Here is a 23,339-nt window from a genome sequence, read left to right as displayed (position 1 = left end):
ACACACACACACACACACACACACACACACTAATTACTGCGTTGTAATGGGCACAAAGCAGATAACTGAAGCATGCTGATAAGCGATTCTAATTGATTAACTATCACCCCATCCCCTAATATGGATTTTCACTAATTACGCTATCATCTATGTTCATGGGTGCTAATCACACAGTTTGGGTACCAGATGGTGACTGAAAAGGTTTTTTTTTTTTCTTCCTCTCTCTCCCCCTTCCCCCTCATCTGAAGAAAAGACTAAGAAGTGCTCTCCTGTAAGCATTTATGCCCCTGTTACAGGTTTCCTAAAGCAGAGTGGGAACAGTGGAAAAGGGCCTGTTTTTATGACCTACAGAATAAAACAAACACACGAGAAAAGGCCTCCTCCAATATTATTGAAACCTTCCGTTCGCGATGTTTAAAATGTTGCCCAGGAAAATAAGGGCTCACTGCACAACAAACGAGGCTGTTTTTTCTCCCAGATGAAACATTTTTCATTTTCCAAGGCCCAGTTGTTATTTTTAGTATTGTTGGTTTCCCTGTTTAGCTCGGCTGAAGATGTAAAGCATGTGACCGCGAAGGTGTGTTTTCTCCGGCTCGGCTCCCTGAACGCAGGAGAAATACAATGTGAAATATTTCCAGCAGCCGCCAAGGGAGAGTTTTTGCCATTGTCTCTCATTCTGGTGCTCCTCATTCCAAGGCTTTCGTTAAGAAGCCGATTTCATTTTCTTACTTCACTCTGTGATTTTTTTTTTTTTTCTTCTTTTCTTTCCAAACGATGGAAATATGCCAGCTAGGTGCTCTCTGGTGGGGCTAGGAGTCAGAAGCTGTGATGGACTTGCTGTTGTCTAATGATGTTATTAATTCAAAAAGCATCCCTTTAGGCAACTTCTCTCCAGTGCGAAGGTTAAATAAAGCACTTTCTGTGGAGCCGCTGGGCTATGGTGTGGTAGATGCCGCCAGAGGGGGGAGGCGAGTTAAACAAACAGATATGATTCATCGTGTTTGTCCACGGCAAGGCTTCTGTAGAGTACTTCAGGAAACAGACACAGGGGTTGACTGGAGAGTCATCAGGACACTCAAAACACATGGTTGCTTTTAGAAAAGGATTCGCCCCCTTGTGATGGTGAATTCACTTACAGGACCTCCTTAGAAAATAATATTCCCTCAGACCTAATTAACAATCTTTTGCCTTCTTTGGGCTCTTCTATCCCCATCAGAGAACATAACATTGTGGAAGGTTTTTTCCCTGGACCAGCTGTTATGATAAAATGATTGATTCAGCCTATTTGTGCTTATTTACTTTATAAATATTGAGGAGTCGGGAATCGAGTTTAAAAGGTGGTTGTTTGCTGTATAACACCTACCAACTTGTGCAAACTTCAAGAAAAAATTACTCAATCTCCTATGTAAACATTTCGAACATTAATTTCACAGCAGAAGTTTAATCAGTGTCCTGTACGTTGCCCCACAAATGTCAATTTGTTTTATTTTTCACTCGTGTAACCTTCTCTGAGCAAATTGCTTTTTCTTGGGTGGGGAATTTCAAAAATAGGCTTTAATATGTATATGATATAAATTAAGTTCTCTCTGATTTCTATCCAAAAGCAGCACTGTACAGCATATGAGCAATAAGCGATCTGGTAGCACCTGTAAGAATCGCTCTGGAAATACCCAAGGTCTTGCTGAAGAGGCATGAATTCGGTAATGGAGTGAAGATGCTCTTTCAAAGACTTTGATTAGCACCAGCCTTAGGACTACTCTACCTATAATAACCTTTAATAGTCCATGACTCGTGCCAATTTGGGACTGTGAAACCAGCCCTGAAAGTAGCACTGTCGGAGCGCAACGTATCCTAGTGTTTGTTCAGCAATTGTTGTGGCGTCTAGTACTACTCTGGAGGATAATCTAGATTGATCACAGGGACTGGAACTGGCACCTGTTCCACTGAACTGTGAACCACAAAAAACTTGATTATGGTGTCCGACTGTTAATGTTTTGTGTTTGGATTCCTGCAGCACAGTCTAGCTCTTATCTGTGATAAAGGATCCTTATCTTTTTATTTGTATGGACACAGTGCTCACTTTATATGATGAAATCTCAGCATAAATGCTAACGCTGGCAATAGGCACAGGGCACTGTGCTGAGATTGTGCTGTGTAAATTTCAACCATTGAAAATGTGGTTTACCATAAGCAAACGTTAGAGGCTCCTATAAGTGATTTCTGCAAATCAGATATTCATTAAACAGATGTACATTGGCAATCCATTCTGGCTATATTTGTTTAGTTCACAGTTTAGTTGTTTAGTTCCTGAGTCAAAAAAAAAATTTAAAAGAGAAAAAATGTGTTGACTTCCTCCAAGTATTTATATATTTATATATTGTTTATATGTTTTTAACTATTAGTTATGTGCTTCATGACTAGATTAGTTCACCCTTCCTACAATACTAAAACAAATAATCACTTGTACATCTGGAATCTTAAGTTTTCAGCAGAACGAACAACAACATAACTTTGTTTCACCAGGATTATATTTTAAATCTATTAATTAATTATACCTGCAGAATTGAATTTGATTTAAATAAAATGATTGTTTTTGTTTCAAGAGCTTTGAAGGAGAAACTGTAAAACATTTAATTATTCATAAAGACTGTTTGAAATGGGACCTAATCAAGCACATGGTAATCAATCATTCAGACTTTTTTTTTTTTTAAGCTTGTCTTTGGAAGTCTGAAAATAAATACATTTGTTGCATTGTATGCTTAAGTGTGGCTGGGAGGGCTGGGTGGCTGAAGCTGCTTTTAATGCTGCAAAAATAGTTTTGTTTCTTATGTGCCAGTTTTATTATCCTCAATACATTTGGCTTGAACAGATCGCTACACTTCTGTGTGCTTATGAGACCTGCAGAAACTGCTTCTTCACTGTGCTGGTCAGGTGATCAAAGGAGGGTGTTTAACCCTTTCAATGCTCACCCCAGACAATTTCCATTTGTGTTGAGTCAAACCAGTCTGTTTAAAATAAAAGCATAGTAACAGGAGTAGCAATACTGATTGTGATTTACTTTTTCTTTACTGATTATTCTTTCCTTGAATCAGGATGCCAAGGACAGGTTCTTGAAGTGGCTGGGGACTAGTGTGGATGGAGAGGGTGTGCTGAAATCTCCCGTTGTGTCCATGAAAGTGGTTTCATCTGCTGAACCCCCAACGGAGCTGAAAAAGGGGCACCTGGCCTTGCTCACACAGCCCCCAGAGCCCCCGTCAGACCAGTTCAGCCTGGACACCTACACATGCAACTTGCAGACTCGCACACTGGGCCACACTGTGCTCTACGCTGAAGTCACACCAACCACCATGGATCTGCTGGAAGGGTAATGTAGCTCTCGCTGCCAGGTGTGGGTTCAGGGGAGGGGGTAGACTCATACTCAGCAGGAAGTAAGCTGAGGCTGCTCCTTCTCCTGAACTCCTGCTGCAGGCTGCGTTTACTCTGGTGCACACTTAAGGCATTATCTTGACCACTGCCTTATTCATTTACCCACTTCTGAAGAGTCTGATTAAAGTCTGATAGGATTTGTTTTTTTGTGAACTATGAGATTACGAGGCCCATATATGCTATTTTTGTGTTCTTTTTATTTCTGTTGTTGGAATGATAATGTAGTCAGACACTGCTGAGGTGCACACAGCCTAGCCTGGCTGCAGTGAGAGAGAGGTAGAGAGAGAGACCACTTCAGTATGCAGGGGGGCCGTCCAGTGGGCTGGAACTAATTTAATGCCTGAATGACCTCACAGCAGTAGAAGCAGCCTGCACCTAATAGAGGTCTTTGTCTCCATCTCCACATCTTACTGGGAACTTGCCAGTCAACAGGCAGGATCCCAGAAACAGGTGGAAGCTATTAAGGCTGTCATAAAGTTTGAAAAATGGATTCTGGACCTGAGCTGAATTGATTGAAACTGACAGTGTTGTCATTAGGGTTGTAAGCTAACGAAAGGGGGAAAGAACGGGGGGGGGGAGGAGGTCTACAGTTTGATTTCACATCCCTTGATTATTCGGTTAATTTCCAGATGTCCTACATTGCTGTTTTACATTCTGATTAAATGTTATTATTCTTGACGTAAGTAATTTTTCTAGCTTTGCCTATATATATATATATATATATATATATATATATATATATATATATATATATATATATATGTATATATGTATATATATACGTACACACACACACACACACACACACACACACACGAGGTGCAGAAAATAGAAACATGGCATTTGATGCTATTTCTAAATAAACCCTTTAATAGCTGGGGTGAAGGCGTGGAAGCGCACCGTGTGACTGTCCCTCTAGTCCAGCAGCCCCCTTCGTGAGAGAGAGAGAGAGAGAGAGAGAGATCAGTGCAATCTGTACAGAAGAGTGTACTGACCCACCTTGTGTAGCAACCCTTTAGAATTATAATTGTGCTGTTACGCAGTTTGTCGGTGTACAGCTCCCACATTCCCGGGTATTGGAAGTTTAGTAATATAATATTGCAGAGGCATGTGACTTTGGGACAGTAAGGAAAGGTGTACAGGGGGTGTTTTTTTTGTATGCAAGGATAGTAAAAAGACAGAGAGGTGAAACGATGAGGCTAGGCCTTTCGGGTGGTTGTATTTTATTTTTTGCTGTTGTGTTTTCATTGGCGTCGAATCAGAACCCATACCTCTACTCTTTAATAATCATTTCCTTTATTAGAAAGCATTTATTCTGATGGTGATATTTCCCCAGCAGGAAGAGAGTAAAGGACTCCCTTTTGCCAACTGTAAGTGCTGCAAAAATAATAGTCCCTTGTCTTAAGTGCGGTAATTTTTTTATTTTTTATTTTCTTAAAATAACCTAAAACCGGTAGTGAAAATAGACCGAATCATTTACGGACATAATTGAACTGGCTTAGAACAGCAATTAGGAATACATTTGTGTGTGTGTGTGTATATATATATATATATATATATATATATATATATATATTTATTACTGGCAACAGTTGCTATGCAGTGTATTTTTTATATTATTGTTCAGCCTTCTGATCTCACACTGTATGACTGTAATATCCCACTGTAATACGGTAATAACCCGCAGCTGTGGCCCTCATAGACCCCTGGCTTTACAGTTGCTTTCTGTTTCCACTATTCATTGCAGAATGGGCTGCCTTTACATAGCTTTGATATTAATGTTCGTCTCTGTATTTGAATATATGCATAACCGTGCGAAATGGTGATGGTTTGGGGAGGAAATTAAAGGCCTGTGATCTGGGGGTTGGTAAGTAGGTAGTGGCTGGTGATAAAATGCTTGATTCAGCTCTGTTGGTGCTCTGATGAAGACAGGTTGTATTAATGGCAGTGTGGGGCTGGGACCTGCCTGTTTGCCCAGGGTATTAGCCCTTTGTTTGGTTAGAAGCAGCTAATAACAGGCAGCCTACACAGGGGATAGTGTTCCCACAAGGTCAGGACAGAGGGGGAATCTCAATGCCTCACGCCTAAGTCTCTTATTGCGGCTGCCTACTGACTGTACCACTACACATGCTGATTTTCATAATGACAAGACACAGATGCAGAGTTTATATATGAAAAAGATTCTAGTTTAGATTTGCCTTAAAAAGTGATTACAGTTACCTGTGGTTTTAAATGGATAGATTTGTTAAGGACAATTAACTGCCAGCCAGGCCAGTTTTGAATTTCCAGTAGTTGTTTGAAGTTTGTGGGTTTAGCACGTGTCTGCAGATGCACTTAGAGCATAGGTGGGTTTAGGCGCTGTGCACACAGTCACAACTGTCTAATGATGCCTTTTCTGTTCTGAAAAACATGATCCTTGCGCCCAGAACACTTCAGTTTCTTTTCACCAGTTTCCTTCAATGTGGTGTTTGTGAAGCCGTTACTTAAAACACAAGAGCTGTCTTTTTAATGATCCTTTTGTTTTCCTTTTTCCGTTGAAGATTCTTTTGTTATAAATGCATGCGCTTTGAAATATGTAGGAAGAACGAAACTGCAGTAACAGAGTGCGAGTGCAGTGCTTTGCCAGGGGGCTGTAGGCTGTTCACAGAGGACTGGATGGGTTTTAGCTTGGTTACAACCCGAGTCCTGAAGAGGGCTCGAGACACTCTAAAACAGTGAGCTGAAGAGAGCCCAAGTCTGTTTCTGATCCCAGAGAGGTATGAGGATTACCATCATGATGTACTGGGGCCATTTGCATTGTGAATGTGAGGAACCACAAGTGTTGTATGAAGACTGGAACAATGGCCAGATCCCAAGCACAGCAAAGAAATCCTCTTATCCTCGCTGTCATATAAAGAGTGTGAAAATAATAAACCTAATGTGTTGTCCAGCAACATTTCTCTTGTGTGTACGAGACCAAAAGTCAGTGGTATTGCCCTGCATTAGTTGGACAGAAATGCTGTTCATGTTTCAAGCTTTGAGGTGGAATCTCTTACCTCAGACATGTTTATATCCTTCATATATCCATAATGATATATTTGCAGTTCATGTAGTTTCATTCCCCCCCTTTATATATATAAAACATTTTATTTAGCAGAGTTTTCTATCCTGAATCATTCTTTGTGTGGTGTTGAGAATTTGCTTGGCATAAACCAGGAGCCGATCCAGGGGAAACGTTATTTTCAGAGTCAGTCAGACCTGCTCGGCGTTAAATCCTCAAGGGGCGTATTTACAAGTCTTTGCATAATACTTTTTTTTTCTTTTTTCTTTTTTGTAAGTGCAGCGGAACAAGGTGCTTGACTAAAAATGTGCCAATTGTCTCGCATAAGGAACCGGCAATCAGTGTTTGTTTGGACAGGGAATCCACAATCAAAACTGACACAGTGTGGTATTAGGTCCTGTTTCCTGTGAAAAAATAGGAACCGTGTAAAAAAAAAAACAAAAAAAACGTGAACAACTGCTGCAGCAGGTTTGTACATAAAATATAATTGGTCCAATTGACCTTGCATGCTCTCGTTCCAATTATCTCAAATTGTAAGCAGATGCCTAAAGTCCTCATTTCATATTCTCTCAACATGTGGCTCTGCATTCTAAAGTAAAAGTTTACGTCTCAAACGAGCAGCATGCTAACGAGCTGAAACTGGGGTCACACTGGAGCTAAAAGGTGCTGCAGGGCACTTTCATGTAAAGTGTTAATCTGGATTGTGAAACAATCAAAAGACCCACCTAAATAAGACAACTAACTAGAAGAAAAAAGTATGTGTTTCTTATTCAGGATATTTTTATTGTACATTTATTTTTCATAATTCATTTATTTTTATACCCAGAGCTTTTAAATGTATATCTTGGCTTTTAACGGTAAAAGTGGTTCTTAGATAGATGCATTATTTGAGAGGATCTATAAAAGTAAACTGACCAGACTGATTATTTATTTCAGAAACCTACAGGATTATAAGATCAATTGTATGCCAGTATTACTTAATAGGACCAGTATTGGATCCTGTTGTTTTCACAGAGTAAGGTTTTTAGTAGCTGTGTCCTACAGCCCTCGGTAGCCTCACTGTACTGGTGAGATAGTGTCTTGCTGGTGGGATATGCAACAACCTGGACAGCATGGACAAGGAAAATGCATGATACCCTTGTATTCAGGGGGAAACCATCTTCCACTGATCACTGCAATAGCACTGCTTGAAAATGATAATTCGCAGTGCTTTTTAGGAAACAGGATTAGCTCAATTAATCACATTTTCAGATTGGTTTTACTTTTATTGATCAAAACATTTCTGCCTGCCAATGATCAATACAAATATGCTTATGGTGTTAATTGCAAATCCAGTTTTTGAAATCAGCATTGACGTCTGGCCTAATCTGGGCAGAGTCTTGATTTGTGTTTATATATAGGATGGTCATAATAAATTAGGGCAGTTTTATTATTGTTCGAAAATTGGTGTGGGGATGTTTAACCAGTAAACAGACTATTTATTTCAATGCTTTAGCAGTTCTGTTGCTGCCCAAGTGATTTTCTCAAATTAAGCTGGAAAAAAAGTTAGCATGAAACATTTTACTATTACCTGCTGAAATGAAAATCAGCTGGCTAGTAATGGGGTAAGAAGTGTAGCTTTCGGAATAATCAATCCTGTTCATTTTACAATATTATGTTCTTTTAAAGTATCTTTTAAAATGCACTTCAGCATCTAGATTTCAGATTTTTCATGGTATGTCTGTCATTAGACTATTGGTGTGTTTTTTTTTTTTTTAATTGAAATGTATTTGTTTGAAATGTTTTGCATCTAGTCTTTTTTTCTCTTTCTATATTTTTATGGTACTATATCTGATAGCAGTTGAATCTGGTGAATTTAGAAGCTATGCCTTCTCATTTGTCTATGGCAAACCATCTCTACAACACCTAATTCAAATAGTCAGAATCTCTGCTGTTCTGAAACCGCTATATATTTAAGATTTAATCAAAAATTACAGGAGACTGTCTTTGTTTAAAAGCAGGTGTAGGAGTGTTTGGGAAGCTAGTAGGGGATGTAGTGATCTTCTAGAAGTAATTCCTCTTTTGTAGGTTTGTTTGATACGAGTCCCCAACAAGGTAACTGGTTGACTAATCCAGCACTGAGAAAATTCCCAGACTGGTCTATGTAACCACTTATATCCACTTGTCATACAGATGACTTGGGTGGTGTCCATTTATCCTCTGACCTCTGATGGATAAGTGACCTTCTGGGTTCAGCTGCCGTGACAAAGGCCATTGAGCTGAGACTACGGGACATCTCGGCTTGGCTAAACAGAGACGTATCTTGACTTAAAAGGTCTGATCTTCTACTGTGAGATGAGGCTTTCCTTTTCATCCGTGGACGCACTGCTTTGTCTGTCTTTGTTCTCCACTTGTTGCAATTACCAGCAGGACAAGGATCCTCTGCCAGATAACCATGAGCTAGTATGTTGCAGGTTCCTACTCCTGCTTCTGTCCACTACAGTGGGGTCAGTGTGGCAGGACAGCAGTGAGGTGTGGTGTGCTATGCTTTATGCTAGTGTTAATGGTCTTGCAGAGGCTGTGGTCAGCGGACGCCCTAATACTAGGAAACAAATATATATACATATTACTTTTCAAGCTTGGAGATTTATTATGAGTTTTATAAGTGCTAACATGTTTAATTAAGTAAATAATTGGGAAGCTTTTAGTTTTCCTGTAACACCAAGATCTCCATTCATGGTGATTCCCTTTCCCTCCTTAATTTATGAATATCACCTTTTTGTTTATGCCCCCATATTTACCTTAATGAAAGCAGTTACCATGATTCCTTTTGTTGATTGTGGGAATGGATTGGAGAGCTCTCACAGGCTGGTACTAGGGGCAGGGTCTGGGCTGCCAGGGGACACGAAACCATGGGTGTCTCAACTCCACTCTTCCAGGTTTTAAAACCAGCTGACTTTACAATCGACCTAACGAGGATTGAAAAACAAAAAAGGCAAACATTGTACAGTATAAAAGAAAATAAGAGAAATGTATACCCTAAGCAAAGTAGTATATATGTTTTTAAATAAACTAATGGTTTGCTGGACGGATTCAAACTTGGACAACTCGGGGGGCTGGTGACTAGCGTTGAGAATAGTAACTTTAAACCACAGCGCTGGACTGCACAGCTACAACCACCCTGCTGAGAGCGTTAATCCAGCCCAGCTGAAGCGCACACACTTGGTAAGCCCCGAGTCCTGTGTTATTGTTAGTGTGGACAGCAGCCCTGGCCACCTGGGAAAGTCATTTAGCAGCCTTTGGGTGCCTGTCCTTCCTCACAGGCAGAACACACAAGAAAAGAGCCCCACCGAGCTCTTGATAGTAGTGCTCTGTGCTTAATCCCGAGTGCAGGCACTGAGGTGGGCTTTGCTGGGGGATTGGTAACTTATTCGGCTGTTGCTGTTGAACAGTGTGGATACGAGGAAACTCTTACACAGAATTCAAGCGGGATTATTTCTAGGTAGCCATTTCTTGCAGTATTTGTATAAGAAATGCTTAACATTATCCTATTAAATTCACATGCTAAGGTATTCTAAAGAATAGCTACACTGAAATTGAACCGCTGGAATTTTGTGACGACCGCAATGACTTTTTCTTTTATTCAAACACAGAACAGTTTGAATATGGGTATATACACTTTAAAAAACCCAAAGCAGAACAATATTGGTATTTTCCTATACAGCATACTGCCTAGATAATGATTTCTAAATGACTTGGTTTCTTTTTTTCTCTCTTTTTAATAATAAAAAAAAAAATTCTAAAGTTTAATTTAGCCTTCGTCTTCATTTCTTTTTCAGTGTGATGCCTGACTTCATCTGTTTTCAGCTTCCCAGTGAAATTGAGAGGATTAACACATTACTTGTTTTTGTCAGAAAACTTAAGCTACATTGCCTGGCTCTTGGGAGGGAGAGGGGCGGTGCGCTGAGGAGAATGTCCACCTTTGATACATTGCATTGCCGTGAAAATCGACCATTGTTGGCATCTAATTGCTAATTGTGTGCCTTTTTTTTTCTCCTTTTTTTCAGCCTGCAGTTGTTGAGATTTTGTTTAATGCATTTTTCGTTTCACAGGGACGACCTCTGTGCTTCTCAGTGGATGTGCTTTCAAAATGAGATTAACTTCTGGAGGAATGCATTAGCTCCAGCTTTAGAACCCGGCCGGCCTGAGCTGGCCTTATTATAGATTGCTCTTCACTTGAGCCTCCTCCCCCGCGCCCCACACCGTACCCCCCACCCTTTCTTTTATTGACAGCCTCTCACTGCGCGTCTAAGAGCATTAGTGTGTTTAGGAGTGAGATGTTTTGTGTGATCCAAGACTGATCTCATATTTGCGTTTCAGAAATTAATTCGACACTGCTTTACATGTTAATCCGCCCAGGATTGATTTCGGTGGGGTCACGATGGCAGAGAGCCTCGCAAAAGAGAGAGATCAGGGGTAGGAGAAAATGAAACTCCACTCAGAGCGGCTCATTTTGCTTCCCAGGTTTAGGTCTTGGACACCGCACTCGGCCTCAGCTACAGCAGGGGAATAACCTGGCATCTCGCAGCCGGACCAGGCAGCACAGTGTGCAGGAAATCTGGACACGCCTTCTCATCTGCAACCTCAAACTGTCTGAGGTCTTCACTCAGAGTGACAGCCGGCAACAATCGCTGACAGTTTCGCACACTCCCAACACAAGCGCGCTGAAGCTGTGTCACATGGTTCCTTCCTCACGCTCAAAAAGTCAAACGTCAGAGCTCCCCGTTTAATATGTCAGTCCGAATGAATGCACGTACGTAGTGCAATTAGAATTCATTTAGAACCCCAGTCCTCTTATCTAATGTGTAGGAAAATCAAATCCGCTGCTTCGGAATCTGGGCTTTGTCTTTAGCGGACTGAGACTCAGGATTGGCCGAGCAGTGCCAGGATTGAGTAGATGGATTGGTCATCCATCAGATGACCTGACAGATTGCTTTGTGGTGGGTGAGGATGTATTTTTTTTCTTTTCGTAACATGCTTGTCCGAGGGTTTAACTAGTGAGCCAAGCTGATTTAAAATTGGGCACAAAATAAGAATAAAAAAGTGAACTGTAAGTGGCAGCCTGACTTATGGCTGTGATTATATATGTGGATGGACTGAGGTCTGAGATAGTCCTTAGCTGGAGTCATTTTTATAAAATACTTCATGCATAACTTCTAATGAAATCTCATAGTCTCATACTTTCTCCAGACTACAGATTTGACATTAGATCTCAGTCTTACAATTTTTTAGCCCTGATTCTGCTCCTTTTAGGCAGCTGTGTTTTCTTGTTTTTTCCCCCTTTCATTCTTGATACGAAACCTCACACACACACACACACACACACACACACACACACACACACACAGCTGTATCATACCCTCCCTTAGGTGTGTTCAATTTAGTCACTGCACAAGTACACTAGCGCTTTGACAAAGAGGTCATGACTGGCCTTCCTTGCCTTGTTAGGTGCTGATGTTCTTATTAAAAGTTCATTTATTTGGTTGAAGGACTCCAGAGAACCAGCTGGGCCCCCTGTCTACGCTCATCAGGCCTTGATTTGCAAAGGAGGTGCCGTCGTCACGAACAAGTGCACAGGGTTCTCTGGTGGTCCTGCCAAACAGTAAAAGCTCTCAATTAGGCGCGGTGCTCAATCGGACTGCTTAACCTGCCTCAGAGCTGGGGAGGTCATGTTCCTGCCGACTGCACAGCCTGCATGGAGACAGCAACAGGAACCGGTCTGCTCTGCCTCTCCGTGCTCACCGTCGCTGTGGCCGAGACACCGACCTGTGCTAGATTGGGTGGGGTGGGGGGGGATAAAAAAGAATCGCTGGATTGCCAATTTTGTTTTGTACTTCTTCCTCTTAAGTGTTTTTTTCTACCTGAATGCTCACAGAAATGATTAGAAAACTAAGAATATCAGAAAACAAATGCACAAAAAATTATAAAACACAGGACTTCAATTATCTGATGTGGAATCCCTTTTTTATCCTATTTCCATCCTGTATTGGACTGCTCTTAATCCCCTCAGTTATAATACAATACATTATTTGACTTTTGTGATTCATTTAAAAAGAATAGCCTTCACTGTTGGATTCCAATAGGCTTGACATCTATATTTATGTTTTGTTCTGACATGCCTTACAGTTTTTTTACACTGTAACCAGGTTTTATATTTTTATTGTTGATGCTTTTCAATGTGTGACGGCAACTGCTTGGTTTGCTGTGGTCAGTTGTGCCCCGTTTCATTAATTTCTAATTGAGAATTCACATTCCTACAGTTTCAAATGAGTAGAGAAGTACTTTTAATTTCTGATCGGACAGGTTTTTAACTACAGTTTTAAGATACATTTAGGAGTTGGTACATGTATCCCATTTTAGGTCAGGATAGCTTTCGTGTTTGTTTTTGTGTGAATGCTGTTGTCATAAAACAGCTCTTCTCTCGAGACACCACTACTAAGTACGATCAATGTGGACCACAGCATAAAAATCAAGCTTTCCCCTTCCCTCATTAAAACCAGTTTATAGGATTGGATACATCAATAAGCCCTCTGATTGCAGGCTTGAGGAAAATTCTTCCTCATAAGATATGAGGATGTATTTTTGACTTCGAGAAGTAAAATTATCTATTATTTCCGTTCAAGAAAACAAAGACCATCTTCAAACTACACTACTTATAAAATCAAATTTTATATAAACCAAAAAAAGAAAAAAACAGTTGAGAACTGAAAAAATGGTGGTGAGAAGCAATTGCAGAAATGGTTGTGTAGCTTGTGAATTGGAAGGATTCATTGTGAACTGTTTAATCTGCTCCATTGACACAGTTCCTTTGCATTATAAAAGCATGAATTCCCTTTCTCTTTGAACACTGCCAGTTTAGATTCTTTGTTAACTGGTGAGTAAATTGAGGTCTTCTCTGCTAATCCCTTGGGTAACTTAATTCTCCCTGTAAATGACAGATTGTTGATGGGTTTCTCTCCAGATTATTACCAGTGTATCTCACCCCACCGTTTTAAACTAATTGTTATCAGTTTGCCAATTAGACTGCCTCGATTTTCACCACAGTTCTATACTTGTGGCTGCATTTTCTTCATGTTCTTAATATAAAAGCTGAATATGAAACCTGGTTGAGGGTAATTTATCATTGTTGTGGGAACATTAAAAATAAATGTGTTCATCTCTTGAAGAGAAGGAAGGGGTATATATTGTGTATATTTGAATGCTTTTCATAGAAAAATGTAGATTTTTTTTTTCCTTTCGTCTAGACTGTTCATCATAATCAAATATACAATAAACTATATTTCAGGAATTTTTCATTTTGATTATATGGTTGTCAAGATTTTCAGTGCATAAGAACCACGTTTTCTTTCCTGCCAAAGTGCCTTTGAGAGCTGATCGCACTCAGACACTGAATGGACGTCTCTGTCAGAAGTGACCATTAGTGACAGTGCCTCAATCTCTAGCTGGTAAGAACTAGTCTTCAGTGCTGCAGCGTAATCATTTACACGTGAACTCCTACAGTGTACAAAACCAATTCATTTGTTACATGTATTAAAGTCTAGTCTGGTCCCCATGCCTTTCTGTGTCGGGGGTTTCATAGCACGACTGCTTTAATGCCCAGGTAGAGTTTGCTGTTCATTGAATGAGGTTTAACTCCAACATGGGTCCCCAGCTGAGACTGATGGCTAAGAAAATGATACAACTACCGCACCTTGGTCCGGATATTGGCCTTGGAAAGATATATATGTTAACTGACAGCAGTGACTTCATATCATCTCACTTTAAGCTTGAAGTACCATTCTGTATGTGCTTCATTTAACCTCTGGGCATTATGCATTGAGTGTGGTTGATGTTTAACTTTCTGTGGGACAGATGCAAAAAGCTTCAGGGTCTGACATAAACCTAAACAGCCTGCAGCCTTCTTTAGTGGAAACATTAACCTGGCAATCCCTACTGCCCGTGCTCACAACAAAACAAGGAAATCGCTTTCTTTACAACTTTTCCCCCTTAACTTTTTATTATTATTACTTTACTAATGGGTGACCTCACAGTAGTCATCTTAAGGAAACAGTCTGATTGTAATGTAGGAAAAGGAATAAAAGCAGTTTTATCCCCCATTGTGTAACATCCTTTCAGCAGCTTCATGCAATTGTTGGGTTTTCTATAGAATATAGGTTTTAAATTTGGTCCAGTTCTTGGCATTTACCTCACTGAAGTCATGTTTTGTCATGGCTGAAGTGAATAGATCAGTCTGTCGCGGATCACAAGTTCGATGCAGTGTGTAATAAATTGACACTGTATTATTCTTAAACATCTCTTAAATTATAATGCAGAAAACTAGAAAAACCGCTCTTGCAAACATACAACCTGTTGCTGGAGGAATGTCACAGTACTCTTCTGGCCATGTAACAAAAGGGCGTAAAAAGTGTGGACTAGCATTACAACAAGCAGTAAGTCCATTGCTGTAAGTCCTGTGAAATAATGTCTTTTGTCATTTTGTCATATACAACGGATGTATATGTTATAATGTAACTATTACATTTCAAACTGTTACACACACACACACACACAAAAGATCTTAATTTTCTCAGTAAAAGTCTAATCCTGTTCAAACAGTGCTGTTGTACCCTTGAGCAAGGTAGATTGCTCCAGTAAAATGCCCAGCTGTATAAATGGGTACAAATGTAAGTCGCCCTGGATAAGAGCGTCTGCTAAATGACAAATGTAATGTAATGTTCAAAATAGTCATGCAAGGTTTACAATGCAAACTGGCTTCCCTATGCATGTCGGCCTTGCAGTGTTGTAACCAGTGTTCTAAGAGAATCACTGGTTGTGTATTTGTGTATTGCATGTCTGAAACATTTTCATCTGGCCTCTGTTGCCCAGTACTGTGACTCAGCAGGCCAGCAATGCCCCTGTTCATCTTTTAATTTCAGCTATTCTGATGAATCCTCATGACTGGGGAAGTTTTGATAAACCCCTCCAACCCAAAATGTTGTGTCCAGAAGAAACGGTCTTAGTTTTAATGTTATTTTATTTTCTCTTCTGGATTTTGTGTGAGAAGAGGTCTGTGTGCAGCTTGGGAGACTGACATCCCTGCGTGCCCTTGATCTGTGGATTTCTGAAGCCTAGAGGAAATGTATATACTGACATGAAGGTCAAGTGGACACTTGTTTTCTTTTGTCAGGTTTTTATTTGACTGCCACACTGGGATATGAACCCTCTGTTCTTAAGGTCATGGGTTCAATTACAGTCCGCAGGCAGTAAATAAGAGTGCCTTGGTGGTATTTCAAGATAGTCTTTCTAATTGCTGCCTGACATTTGCACTGGATGTAATTGTCAACTACTGATATGAGATTTGTTTTAAAGTATTTTTGTAAAGGAAACTAATGAGCTTAAAGAAACTTAAAACCAGCAGCCTTAAAGTCTACTTCAGGGCAGAGAGCAGACAAGAACTAACAGTGCTTTTCTTTATGCAGTACAGGTCTGTGTATGATTTATGTATGTTGCTGTGCATTAGGGTCCACTTCTCAAGGTTGCTGTGAGAGTCCAGTCTGAACCACCTGACTAATATCAAAGTGTTTGACTATTCACATATACATCACCTTCAGCCTATATCGATCCACTGCTGGATGAAGGCACCCCAAGATGTTTTCACTTGCTTCGATCCACAGCTTGTCTTTCCATGTCACGTCTGCAAAGTTTGATATAATCTGCTAAGAAATCCAGTAATAATCTTCCCATCTTTTATGTGGACATTGGCTAGGTCCTTTTTCATTTCTTGGTTTCCCTTAAATAGCTGCCTTTGTCCAACCAACCAATCTTCTCTTCTTGCAATGTGTCCAGCCCATTGCCATTATAACATTCAGTTTTTCAATGATATCACACATTTTGTTTTGTTCTGGGATCCATTCATTTATTTTTCTATCTCTTCTCATCTATATATATATAAATGAGAAAGAAAATCCACATTTTCAACTATTTCCCTGTGAAAGAAAATCAATTCAGTGCACCATTAACTGCCCCCCTGCCTCCCCAATGCAGTTTAACGCTTCTTTTTTTGGTTCTGTCTGACTGGTTTTTCCCACAATTCACAGGTTGATGCTTCAGCTGCCTCAGGAAATGGGGTTAATAGCTATAGCAGCCCGACAGACACAAGGCAAAGGTCAGTAGTTTTCAACCACACCAACCAATCCAGTTTTTTTTCTTGTTTTCTTTTTCTGTTTCTTTTCTTTTCTTTTTGTTGTTGTTGTTGTTGTTGTCAACCTTTGTGTGTTACATGCCACAGATGCTAATTTCTCAGTCAATAACATAACAGGCTCTGTAAAAAATATACAGATTCAAGGTGGCCTACCTGACAGTTTGAGCATATCGGGCAGATTGTCCTGGTATAGCAAAGAGTGGGTGAAAGTAATGAAAATGTTGAATTATTTAGAAAACCTTTACCACGAAGACTAGTACTGTCAAAATATACCTTTTTACAGATATAAATGGATGAGTGAGAATATTGTATTTAATCAAATTAAGAAGAAACCATTCTTATAGCACTTGGTCACGATCGTTCCCTTTCAATTAGCGCCGTCACAGTAACGAAAAACTTGCGAGCTTGCGACCATTTTACTGTCAGTCATATGAGTAGAATCAAGAAGGTGCTGATCCAATGTTTTTAGGTGCTCTGTCTGCCTTTTCTTGGCAGGCCGCGGAGGCAACGCGTGGCTCAGTCCACTGGGCTGTGCAATGTTCACCCTTCATGTCCGTGTGCCCGTCTGCTCACCGCTGGGCCAGAGGATCCCCTTTCTTCAGCACCTGGCAGCCCTGGCCGTGGTGGAGGCAGTGCGCGGCCTGCCCGGATACGAGGTACTGTCACTCTAAAACGTTCAGGCACAGTGGCTCAGTCCTCCTGGGTTGAACTGGTAAACGCTGGTGAGGGGGAGGTCTTTTTAAACATGTATAAATGAAAGGAGGGGAGACACATGCTCTGAAAGTAGAAGTGGGTAGGGTTGGAAAGCTTCTGTGACAAAAGATGTCTGCGGTAGACGTAGAAAGCCCTGAGTAGAGCAGAAAGCTCCGCTCTTTAGTAACATGACTGTCCCATAGCCCACTTCATTTCCACCTGATATATGTTCCAGTTCATTATTTTGAACTGTTTTCTTTCTTTCTTTCATCAAATCAACACGGCTTAGTTTTTTTTGCCTCTTGATGAAAAACACCCCTGTTGTGCGGCGACTGTTTATGGCCTTGCTCCTTTGAGACAAGCTCAGGCGCTGGAAGCTCGCTGCACAGGAAGTATTAAATGACGTGAAAAAAATAACAGGCATTGGTTCACATAAATATGTTTTTTCGTAATGAAGATTAAATGCTGACGAGTTTGCCTTTGCAGTGTGTTGCAGTGGGTCCTGTCGGATAAATTGTTGATGAGGGGTAGGGGTAAAAGAAAATAAGCGGCACGGCAATTTACACTTTGCTACAAATGGGCCACAGCAAGACTTCAAAACACTGGATACCCACAGGAGCTGGGAGTAATGGATATACGATATGTCACTTTAGATTTAGTGTTCTTCACTGGTACATTTTTACACAGTTATTTTCCTGACTAGATATTAATTACTCAACTTTTCTGTCTTCTGCATCCCCTTTTGACTTGCTTCTGTTTTTGTTTTTGTTTTTAGGGGACTGGGTGGGTAATTTGAAAGCTAGTATTTTTGAATAATACAGTAGATTTACATTATTTGCACAGTAGCATCATTCATTCTACCTTTAATATGGTTCCCGGGGAGGACTTCATTCTGTACCCACAAGGCTTTCATCTATTTCCAACTCCTTTCTTCTTTCTTCCCATAGTTCAGTATTAGTTGTGGTATTAATTCACACGACACCAATGTCTTTTCATTAATGGCCCCATGACTCAGTGGAAAGTGAAGTTTTTGATGTTACATATTTTAATAATCTGCCGCTTACCTCTAGGACATTGACCTGAGAGTGAAGTGGCCCAATGACATTTACTACAGTGATCTAATGAAGCTGGGCGGAGTCCTGGTCACCTCCACACTTATGGGATTAACTTTCCATGCTCTCATTGGTAAGTGTTTTTTGTTCCTGTCCTTGGTCACAGTTGCACAGTTATTAGCAGTGCTTGTGTGAGTTTGGACAGGAAAACTATAAAGCAGTGGCCAGTTGCAACCCTGTTCAACCTTTGGAGTTGATGAGGATAATATCAACAGAGGTGCAAGAGGCAAGGAAGCTATACACTCTGAAAGAGAGATGACATCTTCAGTTGCTCCAAACTACTTGACAATTGTGTCTGTTCTTTATCTTTATCTTGACCATCTTTTGCTTGTTTGTTTTTAGGCTGTGGCTTCAATGTGAGCAACAGCAACCCAACCATCTGTATCAATGACCTGATTGATCAGCACAACAAGGAGAAGGGTGCCGCCCTTGCCCCCTTGAGCACCACTCAGCTGATTGCCCGCAGCGTGACAGTCCTGGAGCAGCTCATTGCATCTTTCCAGGAACAAGGCCCAGAGGGTGTTGTCTCCCTGTACTACAAGAGATGGGTGCACAGGTAGGCGGCCCGGAGACTCTGTTTTACTCACAATGTATTTATTACAAAGGATTCCTACCCTTCTGTTTCACAGATCTCTCTAAATTATCACCCACTAATTATTTGACCAGTTAAAAGCCAATTAACTGAACAGATTAATTAATTAAGAGCATTTGATAAAACAAACACTAGACCTGGTGTCTCCCTTGGACCTGGGCTGTACACCCTAGCTCTGATGTTAGTGGGTGTTAGGTCGAGGAAGGGACAGTGGAAGGGACATACAAGGTAAGAAAAGCAAATACTGCATTTGAGTCATCTGAGCAAACATCAGGTGCTCTGGCTGTTGACGTGCTCTTTTTGTGTGGGTTGTCCCAGCGGTACCCAGGTGCGCCTCGGCAGTGAGACGGGCCCACAGGTGGCCGTGGTGGGCCTGGATGACAACGGCTTCCTGCAGGTGGAGTCTCAGGAGCAGGGCGTGGTGTCCGTGCAGCCGGACGGCAACTCCTTCGACATGCTGAAGAACCTCATCGTCACCAAGCAGCGCTGAGAGGCCCACGCTGCAGCCCCTGGCCTACAGCAGCCTCCCTACCTGTGGAGCCCCATACTGAGGGAGACTCTGCTATAGGTACAGCAGCTGGAGCCACTCGGAGCTCCACGTTTCACATGTGTTTATATATAAACATTTTCAGGACTCGTCAACACTGGAAAATAATCAAAACCCTGGTTATTTGTTTATGAACAAGCAACACTCATTTGAAATACAGTAATTATATGATGACTGCTTTATACATGCTTACTGAAGACTCTTCTCCAGTAGGACTCAGTATTTGGATACCCTGCTCTGCTGCAGACAGATGTGTAGATACCTCAGGTAGTTGCTAATTTAGATGTGTCATTTGTTTCTCTGCAGGGGGTGGTGAGATTATTCTTTGACTATATAGGCTCTTATTTCAGAATAAAATTGATTTACCGCAGATTATGTTATTTTCCAGTTAAATATAAAAGTTAGTGAGATGTCACTTTATCCGGACTACTTGGATCCATATATAAATGCCACTATTATTTATACGCCTTTAGGAGAAAAAACATTTACAAGGTGCATGTGCATTTTCTTTTGAATGGCCAAAAGCTGTATTTTTTTTATTTTTGTAACATCAGTATATAAGAGGGGCTTTAAAATTCAAAACATCTCTTGTTGGACTGGAAATGGACCAAAACTGAATTGCTTAACAACATTCAGATGCGATTGACATGCAAGGTCACTCGGTTTAATGCAAATTTATTCTTAAAAGTGCAAACACATTGTAATAGACTGCCAAGATGCTGGGTCTGGTCCAAGGAGAGAGAGAGTATGTCCCATGTAAATAGCTTTTGTTTAACATTTGTAGTTTCAGAGCTCACAAATAACCCAGGAACTTTGCACTCTGCCATCATTAATAGCACATTCCTAAATATGGAGCACTCACTTTGAATGCTAAATGCAGAATGACTTAATAAACACACACACATGCAAACGCAAGGAGCCTGGGGGAATGACAGTTTGCCTTTGCTTCTGATGTACTTATTCATTAAGGACACAAGTATTTTAAGATTTGCTGACTGTAGAAATTGTGGCTGCTGTCCCTGACTACAATATACAGGTTTACACAATTTCCAGGTGTACAAGGAACATGACCTTTTTTTTCATGCTTGGTTTGTAAAACTATTTTGTATTAATGTTCTTAATTCATATTTCCATTATTCACTGTAATGCATACTGAAGTAGGTTCGATTTGTTTGTGTATTTTCTGTGGCAGAGTTTTTATTTTGCTGCAAGACTACTGTCAGAAGAAAAAAAACACCTTGTGGAGATTTGCAGTATTTGTGATGTCAGAGCAGAGAACATTGTTTAGACACTGAATAACATGAATGCTTTTGTTAAAAAAAGAAACTAATTTAAATAAATCAATGTACCCATACATTTTGCAACTATTAGCATAATCTCATTGAATAAGATATGAAATCTGATTATATAACAACATTTCAGGGTAGAGGTTTGATTTGAATATCATTTGAAATTAAAGGTTGTGACAATAAATTCATGTCTGACTCACATGGGTGTGGTTAATTCGAATGTCTACACTTTTTAAGCTCTCGTGTCATATACACTAGTGACTATAAATCTCTAGAATCAGTCTTTTTCTTATAACTGTAATTTTTAAAGCTTTATCCAGTCAGTGTCAGCCACTCCAACCAAGAACTTGGGTCCTGTCTTGTGTACATCATCACTATATGCTGTGTAATTAAGTTTAATTGTGAAAACTATTGCAATATCTAAGGATAGTATAATCAGCCTAGTTTAAAATAGTTGTTTAACTATATTAATATTTGATCATCTGTATAAAACAGTGATGTAGACTCAACGGGAATGAACAAAGTCCATCATTGTAAAGCGGTAATTGTAAACAAATGTACAGATGTGTGCTTTTACCTGTGGCAAAGAAAAAGGTGACAAGACCAAGTTAGTAACTTTTCCTAGTGAAAGCGATCTGACCTTGTAGTCCTGAGTGTTTTGCCTCATTAACAGCCTGATGACTTATTTTTCAGAGCACATTAGCAGCCTCGCTCAGGGCATTTCTAAACTTTTAATTTTTTTTCCACAGGAAGACAGTTTTTCCTTGTTGAAGGATTGCTTTCACAATGTAGAGGGCCCTTGGCTGGGATGCTTTATTTGACTAAGCAATGCCAGTTACATAAATGCCAAGGGGCTGATGGCAGTCTGATTTCAATTTCTCAGCAGGTGATAGGGAAGCAATCAACAAGGGTCGGTGTGGAGCTTCACCGTACAGATGCAGTTCTGGCCCAGACACCTCTGTGAGGAACTTGGGGCATTTTTATGATGTGTTCTTCCCCCCCCTCGCTGCCTTGGCTTCTGCGCTGCGCTGGCTGCAGGGGACACTCCTCGTGGGGAATGGCTAATGAGAACCATGCCAGTGGGAGAGAGCAGCTCTGCCCTATGTCTCAGAGAGAGTGGCCGGCCGGATGGGTTTCCGCTCCCCAGCCGAGAGTAATGAAGTGCGGGCCAAGTGGACGGTGCAGGTGGATGGCGGTGGGCGATTGCGGAGAGAGGCGGGGAGGCCCACTTGGAAGCTGCGTTCCTGTGTGGTTAGGGAGTCTTCATCGATTTTTGGCTCATTGCTGGGCTTTTAGAAGACACATCGTTTGTCTTCAACACTTTCAAACATGGCTCATCTTTGCCAGATGAGGTGAAAATATGTAAGAAAGCAATGCAGAGGCCACAACATACAGCCCAGTTCCAAATTCAAATCCCAAATTAAAAGGTTCTGTTTTTAGTTTTCCATTGCAGTGGTTGAGAGCCAGCTTCCAAACGTTATTTATTTGACTATCTGTTCATCTATCTATGAATTAATCCATGTATTTACTGATATGTATGTTTTTATTTTTTTTGGATGGTGGTGGGATGCATAAATAAAATTAGTCACCCAGTAAAGAAGTCTTGTGTTTACCAACAATATGGGATAATTTTAAGAGAGAGAGAGAGGAAACCAGGGGCGTCTCTAGACTTCAAGGTTTAGGGGGCTTCCAAACGGTGTCCAGGATTGAGGGGGGCGTGCTGACAGTGATTTTTTTCAGTTTCAGAGCGGGGGGGGTGGCTGATGGTGTTTTGTCGGACTGTTTGACCCCGTCGTTACTTCATAATCGTATTATTTTTAGGGTGGCTGAGAGAAAATACAGGGGGGCTGAAGCTCCCCTAAATAGGGTCTAGCGACACCCCTGGAGGAAACACTATTGTCAGGTGGACATTTTCACGTACGTCACTAATTCCACTTTGTACTGTCGTCAATGGTATACGAGGGAGGAGCAGCAAAAATCGCAAAACTGTGAACATATTGAGCAAAGTGAAACTGTGTTGTTGTGATTTGATGCAGTTTGCATATTTCCCAGGATAATTTGGCTGTGGCCTGTGAAGGCGTTGCCCTAGCACCCAGCTTTAAGCCCCACAGAGAGACTGAGACGGTGGCTGGTTTTGCACCGGCCTTTTCCACACGAGGATGGAGACGGGCCGATGGTAAAGGTTGTTTCACCCTCCCTCAGAGGATCCAAGAAGGGAGCAGCCGAGGAGCGGCCCGGAGCTTCTGGACTCCCTGTCCCTGTTGAGGTGGGTCTCGGCTCCCACCCCCTCCACCAGCAGCACTTTGGAAAGTTCATTACGCAAATAGCTTATCTCCTGATCCATAAACTCCGCCATCTCGATATCCCATTAAACAATTTTGCTGGGAGGTCTCCCGGGTCAAAAGGAATCTATCCCACTGC

The 23,339-nt window shown here is 40.9% G+C and overlaps 1 protein-coding gene across 1 annotated transcript in view; it reads left to right on the top strand.

The window, feature by feature from the left end:
• Positions 1-21,117, top strand: part of hlcs (holocarboxylase synthetase (biotin-(proprionyl-CoA-carboxylase (ATP-hydrolysing)) ligase)) — a 29,791-nt gene extending 8,674 nt beyond the window's left edge. Inside the window, exons 6-11 of the mRNA XM_066699485.1 lie at positions 3,093-3,364; positions 16,582-16,649; positions 17,181-17,341; positions 18,449-18,563; positions 18,833-19,046; positions 19,401-21,117. Coding sequence (XP_066555582.1) covers positions 3,093-3,364; positions 16,582-16,649; positions 17,181-17,341; positions 18,449-18,563; positions 18,833-19,046; positions 19,401-19,572 — 1,002 coding nt within the window. The 3' untranslated portion in view covers positions 19,573-21,117. The remainder of the gene's footprint in view (positions 1-3,092; positions 3,365-16,581; positions 16,650-17,180; positions 17,342-18,448; positions 18,564-18,832; positions 19,047-19,400) is intronic.
• The last annotated feature ends 2,222 nt before the right edge of the window (positions 21,118-23,339 follow it).

This window comes from Amia ocellicauda, chromosome 3 (assembly GCF_036373705.1).
Source record: "Amia ocellicauda isolate fAmiCal2 chromosome 3, fAmiCal2.hap1, whole genome shotgun sequence".
NCBI lineage: Eukaryota > Metazoa > Chordata > Actinopteri > Amiiformes > Amiidae > Amia > Amia ocellicauda.
The sequence above is the reverse complement of the archived record's forward strand: the minus strand, read 5'-3'. Positions and strand labels throughout refer to the sequence as shown.